This window comes from Clarias gariepinus, chromosome 13 (genome assembly GCF_024256425.1).
Source record: "Clarias gariepinus isolate MV-2021 ecotype Netherlands chromosome 13, CGAR_prim_01v2, whole genome shotgun sequence".
Taxonomy (NCBI): domain Eukaryota; kingdom Metazoa; phylum Chordata; class Actinopteri; order Siluriformes; family Clariidae; genus Clarias; species Clarias gariepinus.
In genome coordinates, this window is record NC_071112.1 from 13,672,838 (window position 1) to 13,692,370 (window position 19,533).

The 19,533-nt window shown below is 39.5% G+C and overlaps 1 protein-coding gene across 2 annotated transcripts in view; it reads left to right on the forward strand.

Annotated features, from left to right (window-relative positions):
* The window catches only part of LOC128535291 (kelch-like protein 29), a 107,995-nt gene extending 88,712 nt beyond the window's left edge, over window positions 1-19,283 (forward strand). For both annotated transcript variants that reach the window (XM_053509163.1, XM_053509165.1), the window contains exons 12-14: window positions 6,281-6,474; window positions 16,472-16,616; window positions 17,889-19,283. In XM_053509163.1, the coding sequence (XP_053365138.1) occupies window positions 6,281-6,474; window positions 16,472-16,616; window positions 17,889-18,072 (523 nt within the window). In that variant the 3' untranslated portion in view covers window positions 18,073-19,283. The remainder of the gene's footprint in view (window positions 1-6,280; window positions 6,475-16,471; window positions 16,617-17,888) is intronic.
* The last annotated feature ends 250 nt before the right edge of the window (window positions 19,284-19,533 follow it).

Consider the following 19,533-nt stretch of genomic DNA (forward strand, 5'->3'; position numbering starts at 1 on the left):
TTTATGGATTAAGTCTGTCTTGCAGAAATGTATTAAAATGCTCTGTTGACTTTCCATAATGCAAATGTTCACCTTGTGTGCCTTCACTCAATAACTTGAGTTTAACGTCCTGGCCTTTTAAGGAACTGCCCTTAAACTAAATCACAATAAAGGGATTCAGACTTCTTTTTGTTTTTTACCCAATAGGCTTTGCTAAGTGTATCGCCCTTATGCATCAACACACAGTGATCTAGCTAAATGTTTCAAGATCCCTTTTCCTCCTACCAGATTATAGCAGTGCTGGGCAAAATCTTAATTAATATCCCAGGGGTATTACCTTTGGACAGAGTATAATGTAACACAAGCAGTCTCAAAAGACGAGAGCAGATCAATAGGTTAGTTCCCTTTGGGAGATGTCGATATTCAGACCTCAACAGTGAGAAAGATGAGAGACTGATAGGTGCCTTGCTATATAAAAAAAAAAAAAAGCACAGGAAAAATATAACTGATGAAGGTAGAAAGCTATTGATATATCATCTCCATTGTAACATGAGAGGAAACAAAAGATCACTGTGGGCTGTATTCAAAGATTGCATATTAAGTTCAACAGCTGCATGCATATCTACTCAGATAATATTCTCCCTATTCAAACAGCTTATTCATGCCTCTGAGTTTGCCAGATTCTGCTTGAGAAGGAATTCAAGGTGGGAAATTTCATTTGCATCTAAAGAGCCAGCTTTAACCACAAGTACTGGTCTTTAAGCCAAAAAAAATGAGGGATAGAAAATACAGACTGAAAAAGTACAGCACATATTTCTTTTTGCTGTGTAATGTAGTAAAAAAAATCACATACTATATGTAGATGAAAATTTATAGATAATCACGTTAATCAATAAACAGTCTTGATTCAACAACATGCCTTTTCCATTTATTATTTCTTCCATATTACTTACTTGATGTAGGAACACTGAATCTAGAACATGTGCACCATCCATCCATCCATCCAACTTCTGTAGTCCAACTAAAGACCGTAGACGCCAGTGGTGATTACTATTGTATTTATTCCCATTTCTTAAACCGTGGTAGGACTTTTGGTCAACATTCACACATGCATTCACTCACTACGGACAATTTGGAAACACCAATTAGCCTAATCTGCATGTCTTTGGACTGTGGGAGAAAACCAGAGCACTCAGGAGAAACCCACCAAGCACAGTAAGAACATGCAAACTCCATGCACACATACCAGAGAGCCGGGAATCAAGCCCAGAACCTGGAGGTGAAGGCGAAAGTACTAATCACTATTTGTATTGCGTGCTGACAGTTAATATCAAACCGTCAGCTAATGGGCTTGTATTTAATATTGTTTATCACTTAAACTGATACTGTGCAAAAAAAACTCTAAAGCCCAGATGCACGCCTTTGTTTTGGCTCACATACAACTAACTGTCTGAGTAATGCTTAAGTCTAATGATGGGTCTGAAGTGTGATTAGAGATGCGCTTTGATATTAACTTCTCATTACATTTATGTGTGTGTAATTACGTGCATAATTCAACTCTGAATGCAGAAAAGACAAATCATTGATTCAGGGACTGGTCAGAGTTTGAATGCAGTCAGAGCTGCTGTTGTTTTTTTTAGGACCGGTTGAGAGTAGTTTGTGTGTGTGGTAGTGTTCAGCATGTACACCCTACATGACTTCCTAATCTGTTCTGTGGATGGATGGACAGCACTGTGCCCCAGTAATGATGCCAAGGGGCCTGCAGGTCAGCAGCCCTCACTGCCCTCTAACCAATTGTGCAATAAAACCAGTAAATCAGTGTGTTACAGCACAATATACAAATCCTATTAGACCAGGGACAATTTATGACATCTGTAGGCCAGGTTTCTTCCTCCTCCTCTTCATCCTCATGTTTTCCCATGGCTGTCTGGGTTGTCAAGGTGCCCTCCTTTCTCCCAGACAAATACAGTCTCTATCTTTCCCTAACACACTCTCTCGCCCTCTGCTTTAGGAAGACTGCTCAAGAAATTAGTTTGTTTATTGGGCATTTTGTATGGCAACCATGGCCTAGTTTTGAGACCGTACTGCTCGTAAACACGAAGGTGAAGCTGGTTGTTGCGAGGAGATAAGTAATGGCACAAGCGCTGCTGCTCCACCTGGGTGGGCTCAGTCAGTGAGCTGGATCATTGCCTTCTTTCCACTCCGACTCTTCCTCTTAAAGTTTCTTTCTTTCTTTTTTTGCTGACGTTGCTGATGTCCACATCGTGAAGGAGATATGCTAATATCTACTTATGCATGGACACTGCCAAAGAAACTGATACACATACTGTAACAGGTCGTAGCAATGTCACAGCATTTGTTCATTTAATGGTCAACATTAGCTTTCAGTGCCTAGACACAATACAGATACACAGTAGCATGTCTCTGATCATAGATAGGACTGGTAAGGCAATTTTACTCCTGTTTACTAAAAGCAGTTTATTTGCCATTGATGCTTATTGAATCTGCAAGAATCTTATTTGGGTTTTTTTTGTCCCAGGCAGTGGGAAGAGATTTAATTAATTTAGAGTACTATTAGGCTGATCCATTTTATAATTAAAACTCAATGCATATTAGAGAGATTCTCTCCAAGTGTATCACAGTTCTCCCTGAGTAATTTCTCCAGGGAAGACAGCATGGATGGATGGTCTAAGAGGCTTTTTATGGTCACCGAGTTATTATTACAGCCTCTGGCTCAAAAAAGATGGAAGAAACTTGAGATAAAGATATGCGAATGTAACTGTCATGGATTAGGCCACACTTACCATGACATGCCAGCAGGCCCGCTGTGTAGTTACCATTTCCCAAGATACCTTACACAGTGCCTGACCCTTACAAAGTTTCCACAGTCCCTGTAATACCCCCCCCCCTCCCCCACCACATCCCTAGCTATCTTGGCTGGCAGTTGAGAAGAAGTCTTTAAGTGCTTGTTTAATGTTTCATGCTGGTAACGGAGACGGGCGGGGGGGGAATGTTTTCCTTGGGGACAGCCGTTCACGAATCACACAACTGTTCAATCTTGCCTTGTGAAAAGTAGCCAGCATGGGGACACTTGTCATTTCAACATGAAATACATACTTAGAGATACATGCACAGTTAACTTAAACTGACAACTCAAGAGATCTTGGTATGCAGTTCCAGCTTTAGAAGCTATGCCAACGTTTTAAAGTTGTTGATTGATAGCCCCTGCTTGTAATAGTGGGAGGACGTGATTTAAGGAAGCTTTTTATATATTTTTTGTTCCACTTTTCTCATCACAGTCTTCAGGAACTTAAAATTTGGGATCTGATTGGCTGTTCATACTTTAATGCGAAGCCTTTCTGAAAATTTGACACGATCAGCTTTATGAAGGCTGATTTTATGTAGTCATTAAACTGAAAAATGTCCAGTTCTATTTTTTAATGTTTTAAAGACGAATGAGTGAGAGAGATCCTTGTGTGTTCGTTATGGACATGCTCCTGACAAGATTGCATCATTGTCAGTTGGCCTCATTTTTGTGAAATTGGGTGGGTCTTGGAAGATTTTTTAGGCTTATCGAGAAAATGGACCTGTCTGGTTTGTGACACTTATGATTCTTAATTTATGATGAAAGCATCATGACTTCCATCCAGCTGCATTTTAATTAAGCCATAAATTAAAAGAAAAATAATTAATAGTATCATGTTGTTTTGCTTGTTTTTGCATTGTAAGTTCGGACCTACTGTATGTACTAACTTTTTGTAATTCAACTTAAACTGATATTCTATTTATTAGAGCCACCCTCACCCTGTAGAAGCTGTTTTTATTTATAATACGACTTTTTACAGCATGCCGTGAGGGGAAAAAAAAACTCCAAGCCCTTATTTCACATAATTAGTTCCTTCCACCGCACTGTAAAACTTCCATTAAACAGCGACAGAAGTCAACTGATAACATACTCCCTCTGTGTAATAATGGCCTCAGCCATGTGCCGCTGAGCTGACAATGAAACTGTGCTGCTCAGAATGGGCACCATGGGAGAGGCTGGAGTCTTGCATTTACAAGCCATCTGCTTCCATTTCAAAGTTAGGTCTGTCTGTCAGAGGTAGATGATCCACTATTTGCAGCCGCTGTCGACTGTTCCCACTGTATGACTTCTGTCACTTTGGATCTCCTGGAGTACTAATTTGAATGTTCGTCCATGTGACCTTTCAATATTCTTGTTTACAGTGGGCTGTTTCTCTGCATCATCAGTGAACGTAGACTTCCAAAATGTTGGATAGATTGTTAGATCATTTGCAAACTTAACTAAACTTAGTTATCTATCAAGACTGATAATAGTCTAGAGGAGATAGAGCACAGCTCAGTGGTACTCCCTGCTCAATTTTCACTTTTCTGACAGGCAATCCCCTCAGCCAGCCCAATACTCCCCACTGGCCCTCCTCCAGCATTGAGTGCACGATCTTGGTTTAGAATCTGGGCTGCTCAGCCCTTCAATCAGAGCCCTGTCTTGTATCGGATTGCACAATCCACGCATTACATCTGCTTTGACCTGTGGGTTTATGCCATTGGATTAGATAAGGAGGAACCAGAGTGAAATTTAATGATGATACCTTTTGGGCTCAGACACCAGCAGTGCCTATTCCTGTATTTTTTGGCATTTAAATGACCTCGAAATGGTTGCAGGTGCATTCATTTTTCGCCTCCAGCATAGCAAGGATAGAACTAAATCTCATGGGTTTAGAGAACTGATTCGAGTTTGATTGATAGGCTTAAATGTCTTCTTAATGCATTTTCGTGAGCTGTTTACTGGCAAATAATGATGGTTATTTAAAATAGTAGCATTTCTTAAAAAAAAAAAAAGAAGCACAAAGCTGGTTTAAATAAAATACCTGTGCATGACATTAGTTCAATCTGATAAAATAAAATATGCACTTTTTTCTTTATTAAGTAAACCCAGTGAACTTAATTTAGGTGGGGATTAAAAACAAAAAAGGACACGCTCTTATGTATATGTCCCAAAGAAATTGTTTTCCCATAACATACTGTAACATCCCAAATGTATTTTTTCCTAACATACCATAGCAATTTGCAAAAAATGTAAATACAAATTTTAGTTCTGACATTAACTCTGATCTATGATTATTTTAGTATTGTAGAACATTGACAGGTTTGTCTGTTTTTTTAACGCCATGCCAGCTTTTACGGCTATATTCATGGCAAAGTCAGTTTTCTTGTGATTTAATATCAACACTATATAAAATGTTTAAAATTTATTTCTAATGGATTTAATTGTTTAAAAACTTTTTTTACGTGTCAACAGAATAAAACAAGTTCCTCACAGGAGTAAAAGAATCACAATTAAATCAAATATGATTGATGGACAGAAGGGTTCTTCACGATGAATACTGTGGTGAGATCCACAGTCCACAGTGCAGGTTATCAGTTAAAGTATAGCAATTATATCAGCCATAACATTAAAACCATTATTATTAATGCACCACTGCTCTGGCTTCTTGGAGCATGCAGGGATGTGCTGTGGTGTCTAGCACCAGGACTGTACTGGCGGGTGCTTTGGGTTGCCGGATGGGGCCTCCGCAGATCAGAATTTTTCTTCCGGAACATTCCATGGACGTTTGATCAGATAAAGATCCAGGGAATTTGGAGGCTGGGTCAGCAGTCTTGGGCTCTGTGCATGGCAGGCTGTGGTTGTCTTAACACACTTGCCAGCAGTTTGTGCTGTATTGGCTTTTTTGTAGGATCGGACCAGACAGGCTAGCCTTTGGCTTGTCACAGGCATAAATGAGTCTTGGGTACTGATGATTCTGTCACCAGTTTACTTGTATATAATCGATAATTAACATTATTAAATTTACCAACTTCCTCACCAGGTTTTCTTGTTTTTTCTTTCTTGCATTTTACAAGACAGGTATACAAAACTTGCTGTGTTAATGAGAACGTAGAATGTGGAATGTCCTTTGTCCTAAAGACTTGCCTCTGGCAAAAACTGACTGACTGACTCTTATACGGCACTAAAGATGCTGTCCATAAAAAGTACATAAACATTTACTCCCAAAAGCTTTGCTCAGTGATTTGACCATATGGATAGTTGAAAAGTTATTAGTATAATAATAATTACATGTGATTTGAATTACTGCGAACATTGTTGTCATACTGTAGCTGTTATTTAAAAACACATTTTAACAATTAGATTATTAAATTGTTTGATGAAGCCAATTGGCATTACCATGCTAAATGTTGTTTATTCTATGTATTACTTTATGTCGTGCATATTTTATCCTAGGTATGACACTATCACAAACCAGTGGGAGACAGTGTCACCTTTGCCGAAGCCAGTGCATTCCGCAGCAGCGACAGTGTGTCGGGGGAAAATCTACGTGTTTGGAGGGGTAAACGAGGCTGGACGCTCAGCTGGAGTCCTGCAGTCTTATGTGCCTCATACCAATACATGGAGTTTCATAGAATCCCCGATGATAGGTACAATTCTTTTGCTCTTCTAACTGGATATTCATTTTTCACACATTACACACATTTTTCTAAATAATTGATTTCTAGCAAACATGAATTATAAAGTTATTTAGCAATGCAGATGAAGAGATGCTATTATAAGATGTTACAATGAGATGTGAATGTGCAGTTTATTTACTTTTATCTTGTGTAACCTTGCTCTCCGCTCGGAATAACTTCACATTCAGAACTTGAAGTCACATTTTTTTACTGAGGGTTGGAATTACAGTAATCCAAATAGAAGTAAAGCTCCAAGGTACATCCTCAGAGACAGATTATAAGGGGGGACCCTGCTACAGTGTTTATTACAAAAATGAAAGGTTACTATTGGCCAATTAGAAAGAAATAATCGTGAGAAATCTAAGAATTCATGACTGTCTTTGTTGTTTAACTGTTTTATCAAGATAATGTATGTTCCATAAGAAACACTCAGTCCGAAGTGTTCCTGACTAGCTATGACATGAACACACTGAGCTGAGACACAACAATCTATAAAATCACAGGTATACCCGCGAGCAAGCAAGCTGCTACAAAACCTGCTGATAGAGGCCAGATCAAGGTTAACAACTGGTTGTAAGGAACATTTAACAAGTTTTTATTGGCCGTGGATGAGGTATCTCACTACCCAGCTTCACGTTTTTTTCTCAAACGGCATGAATTTCAAGTTAGGCAGCTTTACGGATATATATCTTGGGACGGATTGAATAATTCATCAGGCTGTGAGGATACACAGATTTTTGCACTGTGTAGCTATACATATTTTAGTGTCTGAAAAAGTAGACGTTTCCATTTATAGATGTGAAAATGTGTTTTTAAAATTCACGGCATGCCTTTATTTTTTCTAATGGTCTTTTTGTGGAATTGCACAATCCACTGTCACTTAGATGATTACAAAAGATGAACAATATATTTTTTTACAGCTTTTAATCCAGCCATCAACAAACGTATATATTATATCTCAGTAAATGGCTAACCTACTGTGGATAAGTGAGAGATGACACGGGTGTAGGTAAGCACAAAGCAATATTTATTCATAAATGAGGATGGAATTTTACAAGGACAGGTTTGCCATAACAGCACTTACAGACAGTATCCAAGTTGCGAACCATTAATATGGCTGGCGTGACTAATGGAATGTAAATAACAGCACAGTCTGACAAGTGAAGTGTGAATTCTGTAAAAGGTTAAACCAGCACATGAGCGAATCCTACCAGTGTTAGATTACTTCAGTTAAAAAGAAGAAGAAGGAAAAAAAAGCGTTTACACAGGAGCATGACTTTGAGCCAGGGAAAGAGAAATAATATCAGCCCTAATACGCAGTAAAGAAACACACAAACACACACACACACACACTCATATTACTACACAGTTCCTGAATTACAACTCTGTTCCTGCTGAATTAGACTTTATTGAAATCACTCTTAAGTGAAAAACTCAAATATTAAATTTTTTATAACCATATTTTCCCCCACATTACCAATACCATAGACTTCTGTCTTATGAAAAAATGCTATGTTTATTTTTGCTCAAAGGCTTCTGCTGGTGTCAAGTGGTACAAATATGCTTGAATATATACAATCAATGATGTGTTTCAGGCCTGAAACTGCTAGAATGGTATTGCTTTGTGCCAGTGCTGGTAGTTTTTAAAAGGTTTAAATTTGAAAATTTGTTGTGAACTGAGTTTATGAGGAACATTTGTCTAAAAGTCTTTTGTGTATTAGAGTCATGTTATTAAGGTTAAACCTCAGCCAGTGGCTTTAGTCCCCTAATGTATGTAGCAGGATGAATGAATGAATGGTAATTATTTTTATGACAATTATATTAACGTTAAATATTAGAAATTGTCAGGCCCAAATATCAATATCTCCTCACTGTGAAAAACCCAATTCTATTAAACATTATGCTGAGCAAATTTAGTATATGACTTGTTTTTATATATATATATATATATATATATATATATATATATATATATATATATATATATATATATATATAAATGCTTCCTGTTAACAGTTTATGGCATTATTAAAAAAAATATATATATATATATATATTTTTTGAGCTAGTCAGTCGTTTTAAAAATCTGTGTAATCTTGCAAAACAAGTCAAAAACGAGATTATTTTGCACCCTTGGTGTTTTCCCCATCAAATAACCATTATTAGTAATAAATCTTGGGTAAAAAAATAAAATTTTAATCTCACAGTGCTCTGCTCAGCACTGAGCTACAGATGGAGCTTTACTTAAAGCTACCTGGTCATTCATTATATGGCCAAACATTTATGGACACATGACCATCACACACTTATCTTCTACAATTATCTAGAATGTATTTTAAATCTGTAACAATGCTATTTTAATCTAAAAGACCCAAACATGATCCAGTGCTTCTGCAAACCCTATGAAACCATGGTTTGCCGAGATTAGTACAGAAGAGCTTGACTGTCTAGAAATGAAATGGTTACGGCACCCCAGGCCTTCTCACCAAACATCGGTATCTGACCCAACTAATGGCCTTGTGGTTGAACTGGCAAATTCTCACAGCCCATTGTACCTCATTAGGGAGGTCATTCGAATGCCAAAGGCATGGGGTTCTATGAGCGTATAGTTGCTTGCTCACCTGGGAAATTTGAAGAATTTAGGTTCTCTGGAAAGACATTGCATGGAAGACAGATTTCTTTTGTGAAAACATCATGATATATTCCCACACGTTTGTATTACTATTCTATAAACGATGTAGAGCTTATATTCATACTGTTCAGTTCAAATGTTATGATTTAAGTTATATACAGACTTGCTACAGTGTTTGCTTTTAGAAAAAAAGTGTATTTGTTGAGCAGTTTATGCTTTTCTGAAATGATTTAAACAAGCTCTCAGTTTTCATCTAACCCTCAATCATTTAATTCAGTTGATAAAAACTTGTTAGTTTAGTGTTCAAAACAACATCCGCTTGCTGTACAAAGTGCTTTTGACTTGTCACTGTTTACTGGCATGGATACAAGGCCGAGTTTAACCACTCTCAGTTAAACTTTCTAGCTGAGTGAAGACAAATGGATGACCCATGTCAGATGAGTGATGGCAAATTGCAGTGGCTTCTTCTTCCTTATAAACTCGCCTCGAGTGGTAACAAAAACCTGCTACAAATAACTTGTGAATTTCAGTTTTTAAGTCAGGATACTAAAGCTTTCAGTCTGACATGCGTGGTCTGCGTAAATGTCATTATCTATAACTACTGATAATGCGATGAAGCCTTAGACATGCAATCTAATATCGAAAGCATTCAGCAGGGTCGATGAAATCATTTCTTCCCTGAATTGAGCTAAGTGAGGGCTTATTTCTTATTTCCTTATATGGAAGTTGTTGCATATATTTATATCTGGAAACTTGCTGGTGGTGAATAGTTTTCGTAAGTTCCAACCAAACTCACAGACAGCAAAGAGAAACCTTGAAAGAACTTTTGGCAGCCATATTAAAATTGCAAATAATCTGGTTCACCTCTAAAATGTGTTGTAATGAAGCCACAGGAAGACTGGGCTAACCGAGGCCGTTTACAGGAAGCACAATAGTTGTTTGCAATTAATTTATTGCTATCCGTATTTATTCTGACAAATCACTATGATTATACAATATCTTATTGTGTTCAAGCAGAAATACAAAAAAAAAAAAAAAAATCCCAAAAGAAATACATGTTATTTCATCACTCAAGTCAGTCAAAATGTTTCAGAGATCCAGTGTAGGTCTGACCCATGATATATGGGTCACTTAGGATCTGTGCAGCTACGCTTTAAAGTCTAGGGGGGTTTTTTACAACAGATAAATCTGGAATGTGATGTTCAGGTGACATATTGTTATGATGGTGAGGTGTCCACAAAAATGTCCACATATTTCACAATAATGATAAATATGATGACGACTATGATGACAGGTCACTATTATGCTCTATCGCTCCATCACACCTGAAACCTATCTATTATTATTCATTATATTGGACTCTATCATTCGTTTGATTGGTTGTCAGTCACATGTAGTCAGTCTTCTTTTATGCCCAAATAAAGGAAGTGAAAATGGTGTTTGTATCCAAGCTCAGTAATAACAATACTGGCTGTGAATTAGTAATGCAGGGAACGAGCACCTTACCCTTACAATGAAGAATGTTTGTCCCCTCCTTAACACTCACCAAATATGCACATGAAATAGTTGTTTGTACCCTGGACTCCGCTCGCATGCAGATCCTAACACCTGCAAGCTACCATTACCTGCTAATGGAGTGTGCAATCAACTCGTGTGCCGCTCTTCACGCTGCTTCAACGTTTCAGCAACCTTTTCTTCTGTCTGTCGTATGCGCTGCGCTGTTTACATGGGGTTTCAGTTGCTATGAGCTCAGCCTGACATCCATTTTTTCGCCAATGTTTTTTCCTTTTAAATGTGTTGGTTACACCCATCTATAAAATGCTTTAAATGTGATCTTGGCCTGACATACACAACACTACCATTACCTGCGAATAGAGTGTGTGGTGAACTCGCTGAAGTTTGCCAGCTCTTAATTCTGCCTGTGTATGCGCTGCCTATTGGTTTGCGTGTACAAGAAGTTTATCCACTACCTCCGCCCTCGTACATATCCTGACGCCTGCGTGCTACCTGTGAATAGTGTGTATGGTCAACTCGCGTACGCTCTTCATGCTCCAATGTATTGGCAGCCCTTACTTCTTCCTGTTTTATGCACAGCCACTGCAGACACTCTCCTGTCTGATTCCAGGTTTCAGTAGCTATAAGTTCAGCCTGACATACCCGTTTTCTCACGTGGAGACGACACTGCCTAATGTTTCACTCAGTGAGAATGCTGCCTACTGTTAATTTTGGGGAGGCAGGGGCCTCTGAGTGGTCGCAGTGGTAAAGTGCTTGCCCTATAATCCGGAGATCACAAGTTTGATTCTCGGGTGATGCTGTAACCTCTCGCAGTTGGAGGTCTAAAGAGATCTGATTGGCCGAGCTCACTCAGAGGGGAGGGATGAGAGGTACTTTGTGCTCCCACATTAATCGCAGCTCTAAAGCCAATCAGGGGCATCTGTGAGCTTAGGCAAACGGAGGGAGAGAATAGCGCTGTCGTCCGAGTGTGTTACGCCGCCCCCAATGGTGCATGAGCGAGCAGTTGGGAAAAAATGGTTTAGAGGAAACATGTGATAGTCTTTGCCCTCCCAACTGAGTGATAGTAGTAGCTTAATGTGGGAGCCCCTAAGTGACAGGAAGGAATTGGACACGATTGAGTTAGGGAGATCATCGGGTGGGGGGAATAAAAAAAAAAAGAGAGAGAGAGAGAGATTTACTCAAAATTTTGCAACACAGTCTATGATAGCTATATTATATCCTGTAACATTATTAGACATACTCATTAAGTCAGTTGAGTAGACCGAGCAGGTTCTGACCCCAGTTATATTCCACAGCGGTAAATAAGTTGTTTTATGACTGTGGGTTCCACCGAATGCAAAAAGTTGATGATCTTTTTTAATATCCAGCGTGCCCTCACTCATGTCCCCTGCCAACATTGCCCAGAAACAGCTGTATCTTCCATGGAGAAGTGACCGGTTTTCATACCCGCTGGTGCACTTGTGCGTCAGGGTAAGACGGAACAGTGCCTTCGGAGGTGCCCATGCAGACCTGGCAAATGTTATATGTTTAAAATGTTAATAAACCTGCTGCTGAGCCACACTGCCTACAGCTAGCTCTACCACATGTGCCACAGAGCGGGGAAATGGCAGCATCACACAGCCGGCTTCCTGAGAGACTCAAAACTTTGTTGAACTGTGAAAGTATGAGACAGCATGTATAGCCTAGAGGAGCTTTGTTATCAGTGAGTGAGTGTGTGTGTTGTGGGAAGGTGGTGGGGTGGAATGTGGGGGACTTGGGAGAGGGAGACTCCAGAGAGACTCGTTTAGAAGTGAAGTTTACCACCCTACTGTGGTTGCCATACCGTGCCGAGACTGTTGTATGGGCTGAGTGCGTGAACACACACACAAACTCTTTCTCTCTCTCTCACACACACACACACACACACACACGTACACATGCTTATGTTTTTTTTTTGTAATTTCCTGGTGACAGCTTCCACTCACGTGCGGTCAAGCAGAGAGATGTGTGTCAAAGCAGATTACACCAGTAGGCTTATGCACAACTGCTGCTGGGCCAAAAGCCAAAAACACTTGGAGCCGTGGAGATCTGCAACACTGCATCCTCACAAACGAGTTGAATCCAGTGTTTACCTTATTAAGAGCGAAACACTGCGTCGTGCACCGCGTTCGTCTCTACATTGCTAATCCTTCAGCTCTTCGAATGCTGAATCCTGCTGTTCTGTTTGCTGACTTTTTATATTGTACAGAATACAGATTTCACCTCCGGAGCCTCGATTTCACAAACAGGAGGCCACGCAATGTAATTAACTATACAAGATTCACTTCGCTCCAAAGAGTAATTTTGAAATCGCAGCTGTTTTGGAGAGTGTGATTGTAATTCAATTATTTTCCCACCCTCATCAATTATTCATGTGCTTTACCCTTGCCTATTTACTCTAACATACAGAAGTGAATTGTATCCAGTCCAGCAAAATATGTAGCAGGTTTTGTACTGATGATCAACATGTCCACATGCAGCATTTCAGAACACATTCGCTTCTTTTCCATTTGCTGAACGTGGACAGCGAGATGAAGGACATTGCACATAATGAATGTTCTCTTTGGCCACTAAACTGAGCTTTGATGGGGTCAATAGTAATCCTGTTTTAAATGACATAATAAGGAAGCATGAGCTGACAGAGTAGTACTTTGGGTAATGGCTTTTGATGTTCACAGTTCTCTAAGGAATTATTTCATGTAATTGCGTATAGACGGAATAATTTTGTTTAAGCCACAGTGTTTTTAAATTCTCCAATCTGATTGGTCAGATGATGTTAAATCTTATATACCAGCATGTGTGCTACAGTACTTCTTCTAGCTGTAATTCAAACCAACGACTCATTCACCATGACCTGGATGTTCCTCGTAATCTAAGCCTAATAATAAACAGATTGTCAAAAATGTGTTGGTATTTATCAAAAATGTGTCAAAGTTAAGCTTGCTGGTTGGAGAGTTTTATTTAAAGACTATATTTATTTAAAGAATCTTTAGTGTCAGTGCTTTAGAAGTTTTCCGGCATGGGACAGTTGCTGTAGAAATCCACTCCTGTAAGTCAAGACTCAATGATGTGCTCAGTGAACATTTATTTAATGCCCACAGATCATGAAATCAGAGCACCCGGGAGTAGACACTCTTCCCTTCACCGACACCGCACATTATCTGAGAGAGCCACCTCATGCCTCACAACTTACATATCTAGTCTTGTTCTTATGTGTACCCACATTTACAACATTTATCAACTTTAGCTTATACCATTATGCATTTTAAGTCTACTGTTCAGAACATGTAAAGCTGAAGGCTTTTGTCGGGAAAACTATAATACAATGTTTATACTCCACGCGCAGAGTTACCCTGGCCTTGTTCTAGGAGACAGAACGTCTGGAACACATTGAAGCTGCTAGAGAACAAATAGGTCACACATTAGTTTAGCATACTAAAATAATAAGTTTACTTCGAGTAAGTTATGATTAATATTCATTTTTCAGAGCCTTTCAAGGTGTCTACATTCCAGGGCTGCAACTAACCATTATTTTAATAATCGATTAAGCTGTAGATTATTTTTCAGATTAATCGATTAATCGGATAAAACCCACAAAAAAACAAGAAAACCATTCATTTCCAGCCCTTTATTCAAAAACAGAACTATAATCTTTAGAAAGTGCACAAACATGTTGCTCCTTGAGCTGTTATAATATTAATAAAATAAAAATGGACTAACAAAAGACATACACATGTATGCTTTATATCTGCCAAATATACAGGTATACGGTAAAACCTTGGATTATGAGTATAATTCATTCGGAAGCGGCTCGTATTCCAAAACACTCGAAAACCAAATAAATTTTTAAAAACACACTAACAAAATCACTGCTGTAAAGTAAAAATAAAACAAATTAACCTGCTCTTTACCTTTAAAAAAATATTACAACAGAGCAGTGCTTATGGGAAGAGCACAGAGAAAGAGTGTGTGTGTGTGTGTGTGAAGGTAAAAGTAGGAGGAGACTGTGTGTGTGTGTTTGTGTGGCACGGTGTCTAATGACACGCGCGCACAGACACACACACACACACACACACACAGCAGGAAAAGAGCAGGCTAAGTCTTGAGCAGAAAGAGAAATTGGATTTTTAACGTCTCTAATGAGACTTGCTTTTGCTTTACACACGCGCTGTACACACACGCATACAGACACAAAATAAAATATGTTTTACGCGCACACACATGTAGTCACAGTGTTATAGAAAACAGTACACGTGTGCGCGGATGTTGATTATACCAATAAGAGACGCGCACTAAGACCCAGCAGCCTCCACCATGTATCTTTCCTCTACCTCTGCTCGTTTTTTTTTTATTTTTGCTCCGTCCTGTCTGAACTCTGCTAGCATCAGTGCGCGAGACCGAGTGTGTTCACTCCGATCCGCGCTCAACTAATTTTTTTTAAATAATCAAATGTCTTCTCGTCGTGCGACACAACGAATCGATTATGAAATTCGTTGCCAGCGCTTTTAGTAATTGATTTTTATCGATTTTATCGATTTGTTGTAGCAGCCCTACTACAAAATAGATAGAAATTTTTTTGTATCTTCATTCTACACAAGATACTTTTCAATGACAAATTATAAGCATGTGTTTGGAGTGTTTCGTTAATTTATTTTAAAATACTAAAAAAAAAAAAAAAAAAGACTGAAATGTTAAATTTACATACAGTATGTATCCCTTTGTATTGCGCTCTGGTGCATCCTGCTCCAATCATTGGTCCTTGGTTGGAGTCCAGATGTGCCAAACTGAATTCATTCATTCATTTTCTATACTACTTTCTGCTGTACAGAGATGCGGGAAGTCTGGAGCCTATCCCAGAAGACTTGGGGCTTGAGGCGGGGTACATCCTGGGCAGTGTGTCAGTCTATCATGGGGCACACATGCACACACACTCACACACCAATTCACACACTGTGGGGCAATTTGGGAATGCCACTTAGCCTATTCTGCAAGTCTTTGGACTGTAGGACACACACAGAGCTGTTGGGAATCAAAACCTTCTACCGCTACCTGTCTATGTAAATTCAATTCAAGATTCAAATGGTGCATGTTAGAGTAAAAACAAAGCCATGGAGTCACGAGAACTATCTGTAAGATAGGCATATGTCATGAGACAGATCACAGAAGGATTCGAAAAAAAATCCAGGGGGGGGGGGTGAAGGGGCTCGGTCAAAGAGGTAACCAAGAACCCAACAGTGATTATAAATGAGATCCAGAGTTCCCTTGTGGAGATGGGAGAGCCTTACAGAAAGACAGAAAGGCAACTACTGTATCACTGCAGCACTCAATCTACCATTGACCACCCATTTTAAGACGCATAATGTGGAAAACTTAAAAAAGTTTGAAAAGCTTCCACTGTTACCATACTGTACATTGACTAGACAATATTCACAACAAAATCTTCGGGATTTCGCGCTAAGCTGTCAGCTTTTTGGGTGATACAGTGTTAACTTCAAGAGAGAAGCTAATTATAATTATACTACTATAAATGATAGTAGGGACTAACATGGTTTACAGATTTTCCATATCAACAGTGTAAAGTTTGAAAGTATTTTTTAATTATAATATATTAAATTGTAATCGTTGATAAGTTGCTGTGCTATAAGAGGAATAGAACGCTGCATGACTTGCTGTTTTTACTTGGTTGTTAATGTTTTCTTAAGATAGCACTCCCTGAAGTGTGTGATTCCAGACTTAACTTTCTTATAATGTATCTAGTAAGATTTTCTCTTTCTCGCTCTCTGTCATGTGTGTGTATTACAGATAACAAGTATGCTCCAGCTGTAACACTCAATGGTTTTATCTTCATCCTTGGTGGAGCATATGCCAGAGCCACGACCATCTATGACCCCGAGAAAGGCAACATCAAAGCCGGCCCCAACATGAACCACTCGAGGCAGTTCTGCAGGTAATGAGTTCAGGCTGACCCACAGTCAATATGACCTACCCGCAGTTCACACCTATTCTCACGCATCAATGTCTGTAACATCTGTCCCGACAGCTTTTTTAGCGGACATCGTCCGTTTACTCATTCTGCCAGTAAACCCAGTGTTGCTAAAAATCTCGTGCGTTTCATAAATGTAATGCAGCTCTCCACCTCACTGGGTCATTGTGTTTTTGCCGTGGAGCGCTACGAACTTGAGAGCATCCATTACAGCTAACTGCCTCTCTGAGTCTGGAAAAGTAAAAAAAAGCTGTATTAAAAGTAGTTTTTAAAAGCACCAAATCCCCTCACATGCACTTGACTGTCTTTCACGCCGTTGAGGCACTTTTAACAGTCTCGTCCATATCCACAGCTTTCTCTGCTGATTTGTGCGTAAGATGATATTGCGAAAGTCCAAGTGCTCGAAAACATTTTCATCCTCCAGCTCCAAGGCTGTTCCCTGTCATAACACAAAGGCACTTATGCTGGCTTGTTTCCACATTGCACTTGAACAAAAATATATAGCCGTTTTTGTCCTGTATCAGTTCTCCACATTTTCATTTTGAGTCGGAAATATTGACATTGGTGTAGAAAAATAAACCAGAAGCAGAATGATAAGGATGCAAATTGCTTTGCTAAAAAAAAAAAAAATTAAAGAAAGAGATGGAAACACTTTGCACTCATAAGGATTCATTTCTAGTCCCTTGGGTTAAGCTTTGGGTTGCATCTGTCTCCTGCACTGATTGGTATTCACAGCAGAGAGAGTAATTAGCTCAGTGGCAGATGAAGCGTGGATGAGCCGCAGAACAATTGCTTGTTCTCTGCATCTCCAAAACATAACCGTGTGTGTGTGTGTATGTGTGTATGTTGGTGTGCATCCGCATGCGTGCACTTCTCTCCGAACTTCTGCTGTGTGTTTGCGCTACATATACTGCATGGGTCCCAGAAATGGCATGTCGGTTCCAGTCACAGTGCTGAGAGTTTTCTACATTAGCATTCAGAGGCATGCAGAAAGTGTGAAATGAACACTGCAAAAGCTGGAGATTAGGAAGTGAGTGATTTATTCTTTCCAGGGTGGTGTATCCGTATCCATGCCGTGCCTTTTTTTTTTTTTTTTTTTTTAAGCGTGGAAAAAAAGTGGTAGCAAAGATGAGAACAGAATCGTCCTCGCTCATCTAGCTGACATCTTGCATCTTGAAGATCCTGAAGGATTTCCTTTACACTCATACATTGCTCTGTTTTTTCTGTTTCGAGCAGTGCTGTGATTTTGGATGGAAAGATCTATGCTACAGGAGGCATCGTGAGCAGTGAGGGGCCAGCGCTGGGCAACATGGAGGCTTTCGACCCCTGCGCCAATGCCTGGACACTGCAGCAGAGCATGCCATGCCCACTCTTCAGGCACGGCTGTGTGGTCATCAAGAAGTACATCCAAAGCGGCTGATGTCGGAGCTCAGAAATACAGGAGACTCTTACCTCCCTTGCACACGCCTTCATTCTGTGCTCCATCACCTCACACTCTTACTGCCCCAGGATTACCAGTGCTGACACTGAAGTGTGAAATCTCTCCGTTAGCTCTCCTCCCCCCCCTTCTCATTCTCACTTATTCCATATCATCATCATCATCATCTCTCTCCTGCTCACAACCATATGGAATATACAGTAGAAACTCTTTATTACAGAAGGCACTCTGACTCAACAAGGTGCCTTCGCCACATTATGTATGCCACATCTGTTGGCATTGAAGCTCTGGAGTGGCAATAGCCTTAACACTCCCTCACTACATCAATGCATGTGCACACCTCTCTCTCTCCCTCTCCTTGTCACTCTGGTCAGATTTCACTTCTTTGACTCGATCATTGTAGGTGACCAATTCATAGATGGTTTCCAGTGGTTTTAATTATCAGTGTAGCAATATTCTGTGATTTTCATTTTCTTAAAGAAGGACCTTAAGAAGCTCAGTTCCGACTCTAATGATGTGAAACCTACAGTACATCTTTATAATGAGGGGGAAATATAAAGTGTTTACTTTGCACCCGAAATTTGGGTTGCAGGTATTCATAGCTATCAGTACTATAGTGAATTATGTTTTGAAATGGAGTGTGATTATGTCAAATGTTGGTGGGGAAAAAAGCATTCCATTTTCTCCAGGAACTGAACCTGGAACTGTAGTACTGTAAGAGGAGATGATCTCACTGACTATCATTTGCACTGAAAGGAATAGGCTTTCGCATTTCCGAGCTGGACTCCCAACCTGGGCTGGTCTACAAGTTGGAGTTTCACACTGAACCGATGCACATTACTCTTGTTCTCTGCCAAAGCACAAATAATCCGAAGGTCAGAGTGATTTCAAAATGTAATATTTTTACCGTTGTTTCTCGCTGTTTGCCGAGTCCAACAGCATTCTCGAAAATGCATACTGTATGTAACGGAATGGGATTCTCTGTAAGTTTAGGAAAGAAGACAAAATATTGTTTATTTTAGGAACTTGACTTGTTGACAGTTGTTTCTAGACAAATGTATAGTATATTACTGAAATGGTTATGTACCAAAAAAAAAGAACAATTGCTCATTGCCACATAGAGGTTATTGTTTCTAATAATGAGAGCCATTAATTAGAACAATAAGAAATCAAATACAATTGATTCCTAATGAGTTTTGTGTGTTTGCCTCATTTTATTTTATTTACCCTGGTGGGTCAGCAGTTCGCCTCGGGATCTCAACGTCCTATGCTGCAAATGATGTTTATTTCTCCTTGTGACAGCGTGGGTTTCTTCCAGATATTTAAGGTTTCCTCCTACCTCATAAATACCAATACTGGATTTGTGACTTTGCTGACCTGTGATGAACTGGGATCTCATGCAGGGTGTATTCCTTCTCCAAACGTACAACAACCCTGAGTGGG